The sequence below is a fragment of the Glandiceps talaboti genome, chromosome 8 (genome assembly GCF_964340395.1).
Source record: "Glandiceps talaboti chromosome 8, keGlaTala1.1, whole genome shotgun sequence".
In the NCBI taxonomy this organism is placed as follows: domain Eukaryota; kingdom Metazoa; phylum Hemichordata; class Enteropneusta; family Spengelidae; genus Glandiceps; species Glandiceps talaboti.
The window spans coordinates 17,228,322-17,246,317 of record NC_135556.1 but is presented as its reverse complement, the minus strand read 5'-3'; the positions used below and the strand labels follow the sequence as shown (position 1 = coordinate 17,246,317).

Genomic DNA, 17,996 nt, shown 5'->3' with positions numbered 1-17,996 from the left:
TATGCAAGCAGGACTAACCCACAACAAATTCGTCTTTAATACGTTTCGTCTCTTCTCTTACAATGTCTTATTTTTCCAAAAGAATGGCACAAAAAATGCTTCGAAACAACGAAAGAACGGAGTAAAAAAAAAAAAAAAAACAACGGAGTAAAAATAAAATTTAAAAACAAACGAACGGAGTAAAAATAAAGGTGAAAAATAAAAACAAACCTTGAAGAGGGTTTCTCCGAACAAATTCCCGTCCACCTGCCATTAGTATTTCGAATGCATTCACGGCTTTCGTTGTGGTTTCCTCAACAATATCCTCCATTTCACGAGAAACAGGGTCTCGTTGACATTGAACTCGTACGTACATATTTAATACTAAAGTTCTGACTGACGGTGCGGAGTTGAATATTGCTTTGAGTAACTTCCATCCACGGGCCATTCATTGAACTCGAACATTCAATACGAATCTGGTAAGATTTGCATTCCGAATAACCTGGATGATGGTCTTCTAACAATTGCTCGAATGTCCTGTCTGAGTTAACAGTAGTCAGTACAGATTTTTGCTGAATGTGGCATCATATTCCTGCGAATTCAATTGAAAACACGCCGCGTTCGCATGAGCGAGCGGCCATTTTCGTTTTTAAAGCATGGACGTCGTAACTCTCGCCCGAAATCTCGCGCTTCGCGAGATTCGTAAATTTTCGATTTTCTTTCGGGTTTTCGGTATTTTTCCGATAACTCGCATAAAAAGTCGGCAGTCGGGGGTTAACAATTAGGGTCGGTCGGGTAACCGGAACCACACAATTTTTTTTGTTTGGCCTAAAGTGTATCACATAAAATATAATCATAAATATCATAGTCTAGTTATTTCTTTTGCAACCATTGCTAAAACAGCATCACACAAATTAGAGAGAAAGAGATTGTCTTGGGCGGCAAACACATAAAAATAATTTAACAAAACAAAATAACAGACATTCTGACTTCATGATTTCATGACTTCAACCATGTCATAACTACATGTATTATTCTTACCTTTTTGAAGAGCCTGTCCTTACTGATTTCTGTGGATTAACCAAAAAAAAAAAATTTAAAATCATTTCAACTTTATTTAAGAATAAAAGTAGTATTCAATATTACCACATATAAAATGAGAAAAAGTCTTCCACTCTCCTAGTAAATTGTATTACTTACTATAGTACTAAATTGGTTTAACAGAAATGGTTGGAATGTAAGAAAGATAATGGAATTGGTCAAGATTAATATCAAGGCAATAGCAATGTTATGTTCTGTATGCAAATGAACTAATCAATATGCATATTCTAATTTGATCACTTATCAGCTCCTGCCATAGGCTGGCAATCTTAAAATCATTCATATGGGAAAATAAAATAACTATGAACTTCAAAACAAATGTAAAAATAGCACAAATGGTGTTGTAGCACAGCTGGTACAGTATAAACAATGAAAGATTCAACTTTTCAGAGAGTTTGATTGGCAGGACATCATTCTTTCTTGGAAAGTTAATTCATACACATACATGTACATGTAGAAGTTGTAATCCTTCCACAAGACACTATGGCTTTGTTATTGCTATGGACGTATCCATGGTTACTAACTATACACATTTTACACATTTGTGTTTATATCTAAATGTTTGTCTACACCTCGGTACTGATATCTTACATCTAATATTAAAAGGCGATTTTTTTTTCTCTCTTTTTTTGAGATCTACATTGTATCTATATATTTATATCTATCTATCTATCTATCTATCTATCTATCTATCTATCTATCTATCTATCTATCTATCTATCTATCTATCTATATTTATATATTCCATTTTAAAATGGTTATCCACCTGCCATCAATCCCTAATGCTATCTCTGCAATAACACCATCACTTGGCTGTTCCTATGGGGGCAATCTCGTTGCTTTGCAATAAATTTTTTATTTTCTGAATTTATTTACTTTCCTGTTCCTCCCTGTTATGTGTGTAATAAACACTATTGTTTTATTTTTGCTTCATGTACGGGTGTGGTCTTGTTGCTAGGTACATTTGTCCATTTTCAGTATGTTTATCCACTTGCCGCCTCACTCCATTTATCATGTTTGCAATACATGCCATTATTTGGCTGTTGCTATGGGTGTGGTCTTGTTGCTACATGTTATTGTAGATATATATATATTTCTTGAATGTCTATCAACTTTTCTATATATCCTTGTTGATATCTTTGCAATAGTTAGTTGGCTGTTGCTATGGGTATCATCATGTTGCTAGGCATATGTTGTATATTTTGTCTTGAACAATGTCCCAGCTAGAAACTAAAAGCAACTTCCGCACCAAATATCAAGATAATTTTCCTAATGGTTTTTGACTAAGTCATCCATAGACAGACAGACAGACAGACAGACAGACAGACAGACAGACAGACAGACAGACAGACAGACAGACAGACAGACAGACAGACAGAGACAGACAGACAGACAGAAGGGTGGACAGATGGATAGACTGACAAATATTCTACCACGTCTATAGCATGATTGAACCTTAAATTATAGTGCAGTTGCGTTAAAAGTGTGTTACCATGGAATCCTCAAGGAGCGATTAATTATGGTGTCATTAACAAGTTCTGGTGATAACCCCATAAAAATTAATGATTTTATGACATCAATAAAACAATAATATTATACATCCTACTCCTAAAGTAAGCTACATTTTCAAAATTCATTTTTTTTATCAAGATACACGCGTCATTTTCATTTGAACAATTGTCCATCTTCACACCCAAAGTAATGTTCCTATCAAATACCAAGGCGATTGGTCTGGCATTTTTTTACTTAAGTAACATGCATGCACATACTCATCCCCCCACCCACCCACCCCCCCTCCCACCCACCCCCCCCTCCTCCCACACACACACACACATACATGTAGATATGCCTTCTTTACCATGCCTAAAGCACTACTGAACCTCAGTTCAGTTGTGCTAAAAAAGTTAATTTGTATGCAAAGTAGTCAGTTGTCATGACTGCCTATTGCAATTCCTACACAAACACCTATTTCAATAAGAGTTTGAGATTCGGAGATTAGAAAACTGAAATATAAAAATTTAATTAAGGTACAAATTAAATTTATGGGATATGGCCTATAGTATAAAAGATAATCTGATTTTATCATAGCCCTGTTTTCAGAAAATTTGTACCAAGTTTTATTTCACTAAAGCCAACATTCCTTGAAATGTTTATATTTTATATACTACAGACAGACAGACAGACAGACAGACAGACAGACAGACAGACAGACAGACAGACAGACAGACAGACAGACAGACAGACAGACAGACAGACAGACAGACAGACAGACAGACAGACAGACAGACAGACAGACAGACAGACAGACAGACAGACAGACAGACAGACAGAGACATCATTATAATATTACCCTATATTTAACTTATTGCTCACCTTGGCGTTCAAAACAAAATATTTCAGAGAACTACATGTATCTCAACAAGTTCTCTAGCACCAGCAGTGTTTATGTAAATGGTGGTATCAACTACAGTATTTTACCTATTTTACCAGGGTTCACTATAATATTATAGTGCAGGGTATGGAAATTGTTGGTTTTACAAAACCCCAACCCTCATCCCCAACCACAATCCCCAACCACAATCCCCAACCCCCACCCATTTCACTTCCAGCCACTTTGAAGGCAAGCAAATATCCTAACTAGCAAGTTCCATTCATTCACCTAATTCATATCATGTGTATTTCTCATATTAACAATTTATGTTACCATAGTGATATGTTAATGTTACCCTTTTGAAATCTAGTATGGAGTGACTACATAGCTACACCTGAATAATCTGTACTATCATTAAAGCCTGGAAAACAACAGAACTGATTCCTTACCTTGCTATTTGTATCAGGTGTATCACTGGAATCGTGTAGTTTACTGATGATAGAGTCCAAGCCCGACCTAGTGTAAAAACAATCACATAAAATTATCAATTAAGAATTTGCTTCATACTCAAGTACAACCAATACACACTTTCACTCTCACATCATAGAATGTTTAGCCCAGAGACTTGGCTATCTGATACAACATACCAGATTTTCTTTCCTGGTGATTGACATTACCCAGCTGGTAACGAACCAATTCTATGTAACATTCTAGAAAACAACATTCCCAAGCTGGGTAGACAATTCTATGTTCCAGTTAACAACATTGCCAAGCCAAATGGCCAAGTCTATGAGCAATAAAATGTTCTGATGGATTGAATATATGAAACTGTCAAACTGAACTAGTAATACAGGTCAAGAAATTGTGACCTACATGTAGTGTTCTCTACAGAGAGTAAAACAATAGAAACAAAGGATTAGTTATATGTAAATTAGCCATTATGCTTTAATTACAAAATTCTTTACAAAACACAGTTAAATATTAACACTGATTGTTTTATGAATAAAAAATATTTGAAGAACAAACTCAGAAGTGCTTTTCTTCACTGCCATTATAACTATCATTACCCCCTCCTCCACTCACCCTCCACACTACCACCACCACCACCATCATCACACATACATAATGGGCTGAGAATATCTTCATTTTATCAGAGACTGTTGAATGTATGATAGCTTTGTCCATAGACCCTACAGTCTCAGTTGTTACATGTCTCAACAATATCATATGAAACAAGACTAACAACAGTATCATGTAACATGACTATTTACGACTATACACTTACATGTAATACTAGTAACTACTCAGTACACATCAAATGAACTGTTTCAATATCCACCATCTTAACATAACTGTTCTCCCATAGGAAATAATGGCCAAGTCGTTAAGAATTATCAATCAACAGTTTGCATTATCACATAAATTTGAATCACTTCTTGTATAGCCCAGGACCTCATAAATTATTGAGAGTTGGGTTCCGAGTTCATATATTCTCAATAGAAAATAAATTTGCATAATTTTATTATGCAAATTTTCATGACCCTTTATCATCTTATAATTCATAAAACTTACTTATATTTTTGCTGTGTATTTATTTATTTATTTATTTCTATTTTTTGTTTGGATCAGGCTCAAGGCCCATATAAAAGAAATACACCAGGAATTTACAAGAAAATACATATAAAAAAATACAAAAAAAACGAAATAGTGATGTAATCAATAAAGAATATCCCTCCAGTGTGCCTGCACTGGAGAGAGTCATGGTACATACATGAGTAAACACACTGTACATAAACATTACTACTATCTAAAACTCTCTTGACAAAATTATAAACACTTTTCCGGACAAGTTCACCAAATGACAAAACTGAGTAACAACCAAACATAGAATGAATACTACACCACCTGGACAAATTTAAAAAAAATTCTAAAACAATTATTATATGCAACTTGAACTTTGTTGTATGTTCTCAACTTAAAATTGTAAATAGTTTTGAGGATTCCAGATTTATTATATCATTATCATATTGGCTATGCCCAGATAATATTTATTTGTCAATTGTTACTAGATTAGTTGCAAGACAACTACTGTATTTCCATTCCCCCTTTCCTGTTAGCTATTGATATACATATTTATCTGGTCCATGTATTTGTACTTTGTAATTACTATATATTTTTGGGAATAAATTATTATTATATATCTCATCTTTTAGTGTTCTTGCTGAGCAAGATAACTACACTTGTAGCACAATTGAGACCTCTTCTAAAATCTGTGCTCCCTTTCATTGAAATCAAAATTCCACAGGAAGAGTCCATTTCAAAGTACTACAGATAACATTTTGCCCCTGGTCTTTCCCTGGTCTGTCAACAGGAACTAAGCATGTAAAAGGAGTCACCAGCCTTTCAGAAATGTTGTCAGGGAATATAAACTCAACCTATGAAATATGCTGGATATTGTATATGTATATAAATTCATGGTGGTAATACACTAACTCAAAGTTCATCAAATTATTATAATGTTAGTTTTTATATAGCACTTTCCCACTTTATCTTCAAAGTGCTTTATAATTATTACTCCTGACACAGCTCTATATCGGCACAACAGCCCTTTACACTTCCTCAACTCCCTGGGGGGCATACAATACATTGCAGCCTTTATTAGCACCAGTGTGCCATCTAATGGTAGGCAAATTTTGTTGTCGCGAGTCAAAATGAGAAAAACTGGCATTTCTTGTGAGTCACCACATAGTAAAAGATAGGGAAACACCAAATCTTGGTGCATCACTAGAAATTGTGTGCGTCAGTGGCACGTCAAATTGGCTTAGAGGGCACACTGGTTTATAGCACATAGGATTAAAGCATTCACATTGCAACCTCTATCCTACCAGGTCCCCAATTATACAGCTGGGCTGACTGAGGCACAGTTGTGGTTCAAATCTTGCCCAAGGATTTTAGCCACTCAGAAACAAACGGCAGTGATGGGTTTCAAACCTGCAACCTGCAGATTCCAAGCCAGCTACTCTAACCATTTGCCCATCATAACTCCTCAATAGTATTAACTTACTAAAAGTACTAGTAATCTACCAAAAAATTCATAAAGAATATAACAGGTTGACCAGGCAAGGTGGTCGGTCTTCATGGTCTCTTAATACTGCAAGGAGTTCCTGCTATAATTTTAATGTTGATTTTTTTTTTTTAAGTTTTTAAAAAAAAATAAACAATACATATCATTTTTTTATTTTCAATTTAACAAAGCACAAACACTACACTCGTTTGTTATGAAGAACTTCTGCAGTTTTATCATTTCCTTAGGGGATGATTTAGCCTCGGATTTTACTCTAGGAACATGTTTTCCAAAAGTATTGGTTAACTTTAAGCAACCATCTAAGAACTCACTATGACATGTCATGCACAGTTAAAAGACAGGTGGGTACCGGGGATGGGCAGAAACTTATCTAAGCTTTTACACCCCACTTACCAAGGAACATAGAAATACAATAAAGTTCATGCCAAAAGTTAGTGTTTTGCAACATAAGAATAAGTCATGAATTGTACTGTTTGTGTTTAGACATTTTACATTGTTGCTATTTTGATGCAAGAACATCTGCATTTCTTGATGTATATTTTTCATATAATTTTAGCCACCGGATTGTCATCCGCTGGTTGCTCCTACTTATCTTCCATGAAACTGTCACCCATGCATAAGTAGGCATTTTCATGGTGCTTGTACATAGCTAAATTACAAGTGAAAAGTCTGGATTTGATATATGTGAATAACTTCATTCACTGTGTAATAACCAAGAAATCTGTTCAGTGCATAAGTCTCACTATGGAAACAACTGATACCAACGCAGAAGAGAGAACTGTTGCTCTTTTAATACTTTTCTCATGAAATTTTTTTGGGGTACAATTTTTTCAAAGTTCAAGGTATCCAAAACAAAAATGTCAAATCTCGAAATTATGCAGATTGTATTTATATAATGAGGTATTATATATTAATTATTCATATATTAATTATTCATGAGCATAGCTCATTATGCATAACCAAACTCATGAATAATTCATAAGTTTGTTGTTTGTCAGTCTGGGGGAATATAATGGCAAATAGGAGACTACTTCAGGCTAATTCTTCCATATTTGTGTCAACTTGTACCTTAAATTTAGTATTTATCTGGTGAAATGGTCATTTTGGTGTATTCCTTGGAGTCTCATATTGTCAACATGTGACATATGTGCTACACCTTCTAGGCTCACTATTAACATTTTTTTAGTGATTTACCCTGTAATTCCACAACTAAAAGACAAAAATTTCATAATTTGGTGTTATTCCAAATTTTGATTCCAAGATGACCAACGCCAGACACCCGCCATATTTGGGCTATTCCATTTATTGGATTCCCTCCCTCTGGGAGATTACCTCATACGTCATATGAAGTAAAGAAAAAATATAATCTGCTTGACATTTGGTAAAAGTAATATCAGGGGTCAACATACCACTGTCATGCAATGTACACATTGATGTCATCCCGGTGGGGGTGCAACCATTGCTTTCAACAGCCAATAGACAATCCACAATTTCTGATATTTTTTTTGTTGTAGTTAGGTTACGGTTGTGTAAGAGGTGTCTTTGACACATTGCTAACTTAAATGTAGTCAACAATAATTACCTTCGGGGCACCTTCTCCATGGTTAACCCTTAAAAAGTGTTACACACAAATCTGTGGTGATAGCTTTCCAGACAGTCTCGCCAGTCTGAGCTCGACTCTTTCCGCTTTGTTGTTCTAGCAAACCTTGGCAGGTTTCTGTCAGCTAACGAGTTGGAGAGGCAAGATTAACAACGGTTGAAACGGGCTACACTAATACGTGGACTGCTACCGATACACTGAAGTGTTCGATGAGATATCCGACGCTACACAGCTGTCTACACGCTAATAAATTTGTACCGGTAAATGCTCTCTCGTCCACTAGCTTCCGCCATGATGTGCTAGATTTTTCGCGCTCACGTTTTGGAAGTAAAATCGCGTATAATGCGAGAGTCATGTGACAATCACGTGAGTCCATAAGGGCTTCAATGGGAATCCCCTTCCGAACTTCAAATTCCGCAAGTCACTGATGAAATCGCTCCTATACACTAAACTCTCCGATCTGTTGTTTATCCTGACTCAGCCACTATTTTTGGTAAGTTTTTTGTGTTGTGAGTCATTTCCCAGGAGTTCAGACACTGTTAGCGAATGTTCGAAGGGAATCCCGATTCTGTTGACAAACTATGTCCGCCGTGGAATCAACACATTTATTCGCTGTTCGCTGTCATGTGTGTAGCACGCGTCAAAATCGCAAGTTTCACACGGTTTTTCTTAACTTTGCAAACAACAGTGGTTGTAATCGCCAAAAGTCATTTCACTTTGTAGCCGCACATAAACGTAACTTGCTGTCAAGCGACAAAGGCTTCAAGACATTTAAAAAACTGAACTTTTTCCCGCTATGCTTTACCAATGGGTGAACATGTCTGGACATGTTTCGGCTTTAGAATATGTACGTATGTGCAACGTCTGACTAGAATGGACTGGTTGTAAGCCGTACATGGTATGCCTTTCTAAAGAGATTTTTCATCATATTAAGTAGATTTGTTGATTCCAATTATAAAATTATCATCAACTGAACTTCTTTTTATGAATTTCAAAAACATGTCTTCACTCATTCATGTGTAAGTATGCACGAAAAGTCCGATATAATGTACACCGTACGCGATCGACGACAGTTTTCAAAGTGGTACACATGACAATGTCTACCATTGAGGTGAAGCGGGTGTCCGTGCAACTTTCCATTTCTTTGACAAGTGCATTCAGTTGAAAAGTCAGGCAATACACTATCGAAACTTTAAAAAATATCGGTAATACTTATTTGAGTTTTAGATGTGCTAGACATTGTAATTCAATTAACACAATTGCCGCCAATGTTTTTTTGAGCTGGTAACAGTTGTGTATTATTTCATCATCCTCCGAGTCGCACAATGCGTGTATATCACCACCTTCACATTTCAGTGTAATTATAAAGGCAATAACGTGTATCTGATCGATATCAAATTATACATTTAACGCTTGACCACCTGTTATCCGACACTTCAATAGCTAAATCAATTAGTACTATAATTTGAAAATGCGACGTGATTATGGTCACTGTATCATGAGCCTCCGACTTTACTAAGTAAACACTAGTACGACATGCACCTTCACTAGTGAAATACTGAAGGGTTACGGTTATATACATACTTGTATCTAAATCATGACATTTCACATTGTCGTTTGATCGAAGTAAATTAGTAACTAAAATTAATATTTTGCTCCTTTCATCATACTCATAGTCTAGGGGCCTACAGACTTTAGTGTGGTGTTTGACAGCGTTGTGTGTGGACTATTGTAAATTATAACATTAATAAAGAAACAATGTACTCTGGTTGTATGCGGAGCAGGAAATACATGTTGTTTATTATTGTATCCAACAAACACAGTGTTTTGTTGTACTTGTCACTGTGTAGGTGTGTGTGCCAGCGCTGACGTGTGCTTCTGCGGCTTTCTTTGTTATGCAAATAAAGGCCGATGAAGTCATTCCTGTAATATGCAAATATGTAAAAGGATGATCGCCTATATCACCCTCTGGTCACAACCGTTGCTATGAAATGTTATGACACCAAGTCAGCAGTATCAATCAGGACAAGACATACATGGCAATAATTCACTTCAAAACTATAATTTTTATTTTGTACCTGGGCCACAAAAGTATGAAAATATGAATTAAAGTGGTGTCATGCTAGTTTTTAGAGTGTCAATGATTTTCAAGAAAACTAACTCTAAACTCTAGTTTTGTTTATTCAAAATCTCTTACTGTAAACTCTTGACATGTTTAAATTTATTTGAAATTTATTTTGAATTTTTTTTAATTATTTGAAAACGGACTTGAAATAAATCAACTTTGCAACTGAACTACATTTTCTGTCTGTTTCCCACTCTTACACTTGATAGACCTACGCATATTTAGAGCGCAAGAAGAAGAAAGAATGTCTGCATTGCCAACCAAGGTGTTTTTGGTAACATCACTTCTACTGTTAGCTGTACCAGAGGTAAATGTCATATTCCTAGTTGTGATTTGGTATGTTTTGTATGTATAACATTGTTTTCTAAAATTTTCCAATTTTTTTTCTTCTTTATTTTGATGTAGGCATATTTGATTATCCGATCATGCAATATCACTGTGTATCTTGAACCAGAAACGAATAATGGCTGAAAAGAGTTTTATGGCTGAGTATACAAACATTTCGATTGCTACTGCTTAAAAAAGCTGACAGAGTCACTATACTATGAGTGCCAAAATTCCTGGCAGTAGTTGTCTTGGTCATTGTATTTGTAAATCAAATATTTCAACAAGATAAATGTCCAGAGAATATCACCATATTCCAATTAAATGGTTTATTTAAACAAAATTGTGACCAAAATAAAATGGTCAAATTGCTTAAATTTCACATATCAGTAAAGTAAACATGTTGAGAAACAAGAAAAAAATTGATCAATGAAACAAGTCATAAAAGTTGTCAAAGTCTAGTAAACTACAAAGTACAATAATTCAAATTAAAATGTCATTTACGGGGAACAAACTGAAAGACAGGTACACAAAAAATAATAATAAGATAAACAAAGATACATAAATGTATTAACATTAACACACTAAAATACAATTTACTCACCCAACCAAATGCTATGCACAACAGTATCTATACACATTTTTTTTAAACTATGTGGAACGCAACTTGAGGAAAATGAGGTTTACATGTAAAGTCATTTCCAGCTTGTATGCCAATTATTTGTCATCGACAAAGTAGACATAAAAAAAACTTATTCAGCTTTTGAAAATTTACATTGAATATGAAACTGGCTGTGACGTGCACTGTTTGATTTTGCTATCAGTTACTTCTGGCATCAGAAAATAACAATTACAAGTTCATTGATGGATCAGTTGTGCTTCAGTGGCCATAATATCCCACTAAGGCTTTCTCTCATATTTCATTATGTCTATTCATTTATTTATTTGATATGTATACTTCTATTAATTCCCAAGTCATTCATGTGATCATAATTACAGTTCTATGATTTAAGAATGAAGATAAATTTTGTGTTGATACTTTTAATGTAGACTGCACCTCAGAAATAAATTCTAAACTTTTGCTGTTACTTTGTTCAAGAAAACTCCAACTTATCCACATTTCAAATAACAAAAACAATTTAGGATAACTATAAAATATTTGGACTAGAACTTCTAAAATTGTAAGGTTAAAAATTGTAAGGTTACCCCAAATTGCATTGTTGTTGTTGTTGTTGTTGTTGTTGTTGTTGTTGTTGTTGTTGTCTATTAGAAGTTAAAATGATATCAAAATTTTTTCATCATTTTAGAATCCAATATGGCCACCAAATTCTGTGGCAAAATAAAAGATTGATGGTTTCCTTGCAAACAAGATGGTGAACACCAAATTTTTGTTTATTATTTCAAAACAACCAGGAACAAACTTTCATATGGCACTGTTTGGAGAGTATTGAAAAATTTTGATTTGCAGGAAAATATTTATCAAAAACACATTTAAATTAACTCATAAGCTGTAATCATGATCACGTTTATAAATATTCCAGGAAATTTCATTTTATTCATGTAAGGCAAATATAATTTTAACACGTAAATTATATATTTTCCTTCCTCGATTCCCTACGTTTCCACTAAATCGTTCCATCATATATGTAAACAACATATTAGTATTTTTATCTCAGAAATTTTTAAAATTTGCATTTTTTTTTCAATTGATGTATTTTATTTGACCAATTAAATCAAATTTTCCAACCCAAATTTGCATACCATTTCTAAGATTATCTTTACCCAACTGGATATCATATGGTTGATAGATATAGACTGAAAGAGTTGTCCTGTGTACACTGTTAATCACTCATTACAAATTGCAAATGTAATTTGGAGTTCTCAGGAGCACCAGCACATTTGTAATTATTATTATTATTATTATTGTTGTTGTTGACAACTTTCATGTTATATTATGTTTATTAGGTAACAGAATTTCCTACCTACAGTGTTGAAGAGGGGAACTGTACAGATGTCAGTGTGTTTTGGGATAAAGAGGATGAACAGTGTAGAATGTGTTCGCTTTGTCCCAAGGGGTATGAACCAGAAGGGGTAAGAGCTAGAATGTGTACTTTTTGTCCCAAGGGATATGAACCAGAAGGGGTAACAGCTAGAATGTGTACTTTTTTTCCCAAGGGTATGAATCTAAAGAGGTAAGAGCTAGAATGTGTACTTTTTGTCCCACGGGGTATGAACCAGAAGGGGTAAGAGCTAGAATGTGTACTTTTTGTCCCAAGGGATATGAACCAGAAGGGGTAACAGCTAGAATGTGTACTTTTTTTCCCAAGGGTATGAATCTAAAGAGGTAAGAGCTAGAATGTGTACTTTTTGTCCCACGGGGTATGAACCAGAAGAAGTAAGAGTTAGAATGTGTACTTTTTGTCCTAAGGGGTATGAATCTGAAAAGGTATTAAAAGAGCTGCAGTAATGACATCCCTATTTTTCCTTGTTATAATAATTTTGTTATTTCACAAAAAGATAAAGAAAAGTTGGTGTCAAATTATACAAAATATATATTTGACGATCTGTCTGGCCTCAGTTGTGAATGAATGATTTGTTACTCCAGAGTAAAACTGACAAAGAGAAAGTATGAGAATGAATGTTCATGGTTCGTGGGGTCATGGGGTCATAGTAGCAAATGAAAATTTCTACTCACAGGTAAAAATATTTTCATGGAGGCAAAATTGGGATTCACTTCCAGAAATATTTTGACTGTGAGTGGCAATTTTGATTTGATTTGATTTGATTTGATTTGATTTGATTTGATTTGATTTGAAAAAGTAATAGTTGATTTACATGTAGTGTAGTACCAATGTTAGAAATTATGTGTTACAATATACACATATTAGCTGTAGAGCCCTCAGCAGAAATAGCAATATGTTAATAAACTAACTTCAAGATAAAAATGGTCTCATGTATGATTCTCTTTATTTTTCAAAGGACTGTGGACATGGGCATGGACAAAGATACTCTTGTAAAGAATGTAAAACTGGTACTTATAGCAATGTTTCTAGCACCAAACCTTGTAGACGATGTCAGATTTGTGAGAACAGAGAAGTATCGAAGACATGTACTACAGAGAATGATGCAGTGTGTGGTGATTGTAAATATGGGTAAGTTACGATATGCAAGCTCCTACACATCAATATCCAATAATCTATCGCTGCCCTCAGTGGCAGTCATGTTTGTCTTATCACGGAATTTACATAATTATATATAATTCCACCAAAGCTAGTGCAGCGTATACATATATACAAAATGTAGTAGTTGTATGTCAACTCGCAACCAGCATTCCCAAATTGTCCAAATTTGTTCTACTGATATTGAAGTTTCACCAAAGAGAAATTCATATTAGAGAGGTGTAGATGTGCATATTTACATGTGTTACAGGTTAAGAAACATACCTGTAAAGTATTCAATCAGCTTTTCGTTTGGGTATTTGTGGGATAAATGGCAAATATACCGACGTGTTTAGAAAACAAAGTCATGTGTGTGGCCTTCTTGACAGAAGATGCCAATGCACGCATACACATTACACTGTCTTTAGTAACGTTTGTGTTTTGAACAAGTAACTAAACACAACTTTGTACACGTAATTACGTGTACGCCCGTACAATAATCCTCCTGTACGCATACGCGTTCTAACGTGTATAAAAACCTCTCTGTTGTTTCATGAACAAAGCTGCCCATATCATTTTGAATGCTATGGTCTTATGGCAAATCCAATATGCCCCTTACTGAATGTAGTGTTGTCTAGAAAAGCTTGACTGAAAGTAGTCAAGGGTGACTTTTTAATGACAACACTGCACAGGAGCTTATACGAATAATATGGTATAAAGTATCAGTTACCAAACTGAAAGCTCTGTCACAAGCTGCAACAGGTTGTGTATCTCATTCCAACTCAATTTAACGAGATTATTTCTGGAATAGAATATTCAGTATGACTGCATCGTTATTTCTGTATGGTTATCATGGCCAAATCAGTATTCCATGGAATAACACAATAACACGAGGCAGATTTCCTGTTCACATCTCTGAACTTGCATGTAAAGGGGATGTGAAAGATCTCAACAACAACAACAGCTAGGCAGAAATATATACTTTATAGATCAATGGGGAATATAAAAGTAACAGGTAAAAGGTTGAAATATGGAGAAAGGAGCTATGGCTGACTTTTAAAGTATCTAAACTCCAGGTTGTTGGAAACAAATTTTAATCCAAAAATTCATTGATTACTTTGTAGGTTTTTTATGCTAGAAGGTACCTCTGTGTGCATAGACTGTGCCACAATGCAGGACCATGACTATCCAGAGTGTCCTGATATCATACCAACCAATGACAGCACAACCATACCAAACTCCACCCCACCACCTTCAAGTACTACCCCTGAAAATGTACCAGTACATGGAAAATCATCACAAACGAGGGACAGCACTACAAGTATGTAATACACATGTGTAAAGATGGCAATTCATACATGTCATGGTTTTGTTTTCTCAATTGAGTTGTCTACAAGGGAAATAAAATGTATTAATCAAATTCTGTTATTGTTTTTTTTTTTTTTTTTTGTTTTTTTAATTAATCCAGGATGGAAAAGTCTAGCAATAGCAGCATGTACCGTTCTTGGTATTGCAGTCATTGGTGTCGGACTTTGCATTGTTTATCGGGTCATTAAAGCAAGAAAACCACGAAATGATACTTCTAATTCAGGTATGAAAGCATGTCAATCTCTGATATTGGAATCATAGTAAGATTTTCTGTTTGAGGGTCCAAAGGAAAAACATTTCACTCTACTTCACAAAAATTGACTTCAAATTGTATGCTTCACTTCAAATGTTGTCATTTTGTATAAAGATATATATCCCCTCATAATTTGTATATGATTGTTTTTACTTTTTTTATTATAACAGGATCTCCAGACACTAATGCAAATACAAAGACGAACCAAGGAAGCACCAGTATTGTTGTTGATAATGATGGTGAGTTTAATAATGTGACGAAATATGAAGAAATTACATGAAGTTATGGAAAACAAATAACAACATACTCTTTGTACCAAAATAATCAATTTTGCCAGATTTTAATAATTATGGTATATTTGTGGTCGAATTACGTGATTTATGAAAATTAATTTGCAATTTTGCCAGTCAAATTGCAAGACATACAATGTCGGTCACCTTGAATTACTACTTTGTATCTGACTATAGAGGGCGCCATGTGATGACGTTGCAAGGTTGAGAAACTTCCTGAACACAAACAACATGATATAGATGTGGATCGTTCAATGTCAAAGTGTTGACTGAAATTCCTAGATTGTTTGAATTTGTGCAATTAGGTAATTGAGATGTCCATTAAATCTCACCTATAAGTGGCTATCTGTAACAGTGCTCTTAATGGGAAAGTAAAAAAAAAATATTACATGACATGATAACCGAATTACTTTAGTATTCAGTTGCTCTGCATGTAAAAAGCCACATATAATGCTTAATTTTCTCACCACACAGGTTCATCACTTGAGTTGGGACTTAAGAAAGTAAGGTTTACCCCAGGGTAAGTAATAATAATAATAATAATAATATTTATTTCTTTAAAAACGCTTTACATGTAAAACAAAACATCTCAAAGCGTTCACACAAGTATAAATATATCCATCAGTTGCTAAGAGATTCATTGGAGAATGCATACTAAAAATTTCACACAAACTATTGGAAGTCATTGTTACTAAATTGTTCAGTCAAGACACTGTGACAGGGATCATTTTACATGTTCTCGTCAGTGCATAGTGTGTACTTTAAGCTGTGATTCTGTTTTACACTCTATTCCTGAACTTTGGCAAATTATTAATAAAGAAAAGAGTTTTTCGGAAACTTGTTTATTTTGACTTTCATTAACATATAGGCAACGAAGCCCAGAAAGTGAGAATGAACAGTGGGATTCCCCAACTGAAATGGAACCTCTAATACCAAGAGATCCAGTCAGTGGCAGAAAGAAGAACAGCCGACCAGCATTCTTCCGATCTCTGTCAGCACCCGCTGGTGATACAGACTGTGAACGTATAGAAGTACAGAGGAAAAAACTACAGAAACATTTCCCAGATGATGTAAGTGTAAATAAATGTGTTTGTCCACCTTATGAACAACCTATGGGCAATTGGCTTTACATTAATGTGACACTTATTACATAAAACCTTGACTAAACTAGTAAATAATTTTTCAAACATATCAAAAAATGTTCATGAAATCCCTACTATGCAACCAACTGTTCTAACAATGCCTGAAGACAATTGTATTGTTATAGAAGACATGTATCAACATTAACATGATAATGGAATGTATATTTTCCAGAAACAAAAGAAGATGGACAGATTATTTGAGAAGGCGTGTCTTATAGGCAGAGGTAAGTTTAAGCATTTTACAGTCATTTCACGAACCTGGAGTGAAGGGAACATTAGTATTTCTCATCAACATACATGCACACAACACAGACTGACACTTTTGAAGCTCAGTTAGAAATTTACAGTTTAGGTATATAATGATTTTATGATAAAGGGGAACACCACTCCAGGAAGTATATATATTTTCGTGAACTTTGGAGAGTCATTTTCATGATTGCACACGGCATGAATTTTGCTCAGTTGCCACCAACTTGAATCTCTTTTTCACCTCAGTTGCTCTGTGGTACACTGTTGCCTCATGGGTATTAGCATACATGAATATTAATTAGCTGTACACTGAATATTCATGACTTTCCTTCAGATAATTAGTCTTAAATATTCAGTGTGCTTCTAATGAATATTGATATATGCAAAGACTCTTGTAGCAATGACTGAAGAACGCTAGAGGTGAAAAAAAGAGTTTCAATTTGGTGTTTCTTTGACAACTGAGCAAATATTATGTTATGTGAAATCATGAAATAATGCTCAGGAACCCGAAGTTTCAGAAAAATGTCTTTATTTCCTTGGAGTGGAGTTCCCCTTTAATAATAATTTTAACCAAATGTGTTTATTATTAAGTTTTTTTAATTATTCTTTTGGTAGATGTCAAGATCAGAGATCTAAGTTTTGAATTGAAAGAGAATATTGGACTCACATTGAACCCAGAGCCCAGTAGTCCTACTCACAAATACTGGTTTCATTTTGGACTATTATGGGATATTGAAGAACGCAAACTGAAGAACTTCAACAAGAGAACAGCAGCTGTGTTTGATTATATTGAGAAACAAGGTCATTCTGTAGAAGATTTGTTACAGAAACTCAAAGATATGGAAAATCCTGAATTACTAAGCATGGTTTGTAAAGATGTTATACAGCAGAACAAGAAAATGTCAAGTTAAGGTAAAAAGTTTTATGAAAACAAGATTTGAAATGTAAACA

At 34.6% G+C, this 17,996-nt stretch overlaps 2 protein-coding genes across 2 annotated transcripts in view; one reads left to right on the top strand and one right to left on the bottom strand.

The window, feature by feature from the left end:
• The window catches only part of LOC144438534 (uncharacterized), a 33,966-nt gene extending 25,526 nt beyond the window's left edge, over nucleotides 1-8,440 (bottom strand). Inside the window, exons 1-3 of the mRNA XM_078127606.1 lie at nucleotides 8,119-8,440; nucleotides 3,901-3,967; nucleotides 1,021-1,049 (exon numbers count right to left, since the gene is read on the bottom strand). Of these exons, the coding sequence (XP_077983732.1) occupies nucleotides 1,021-1,049; nucleotides 3,901-3,967; nucleotides 8,119-8,138 (116 nt within the window). The 5' untranslated portion in view covers nucleotides 8,139-8,440. The remainder of the gene's footprint in view (nucleotides 1-1,020; nucleotides 1,050-3,900; nucleotides 3,968-8,118) is intronic.
• Nucleotides 8,408-17,996, top strand: LOC144438535 (tumor necrosis factor receptor superfamily member EDAR-like). The gene is made up of 11 exons (XM_078127607.1): nucleotides 8,408-8,629; nucleotides 10,471-10,568; nucleotides 12,551-12,676; nucleotides 13,565-13,737; nucleotides 14,868-15,064; nucleotides 15,212-15,334; nucleotides 15,535-15,603; nucleotides 16,129-16,174; nucleotides 16,523-16,724; nucleotides 16,969-17,020; nucleotides 17,661-17,996. The coding sequence occupies exons 2-11, from the start codon at nucleotides 10,506-10,508 to the stop codon at nucleotides 17,954-17,956; spliced, it is 1,347 nt and encodes a 448-aa protein (XP_077983733.1). The 5' UTR covers nucleotides 8,408-8,629; nucleotides 10,471-10,505; the 3' UTR covers nucleotides 17,957-17,996.

What these genes read in the sequence shown, in the direction of transcription:
- LOC144438535 (XM_078127607.1), top strand. Translation starts at nt 10,506, where the DNA reads ATGTCTGCATTGCCAACCAAGGTGTTTTTGGTAACATCACTTCTACTG. An exon ending in TGTGGTGATTGTAAATATGG is followed by an intron (nt 13,738 to 14,867) that starts GTAAGTTACGAT and finishes ATTACTTTGTAG; the next exon opens with GTTTTTTATGCTAGAAGGTA. An exon ending in AAAGTAAGGTTTACCCCAGG is followed by an intron (nt 16,175 to 16,522) that starts GTAAGTAATAAT and finishes ATTAACATATAG; the next exon opens with GCAACGAAGCCCAGAAAGTG.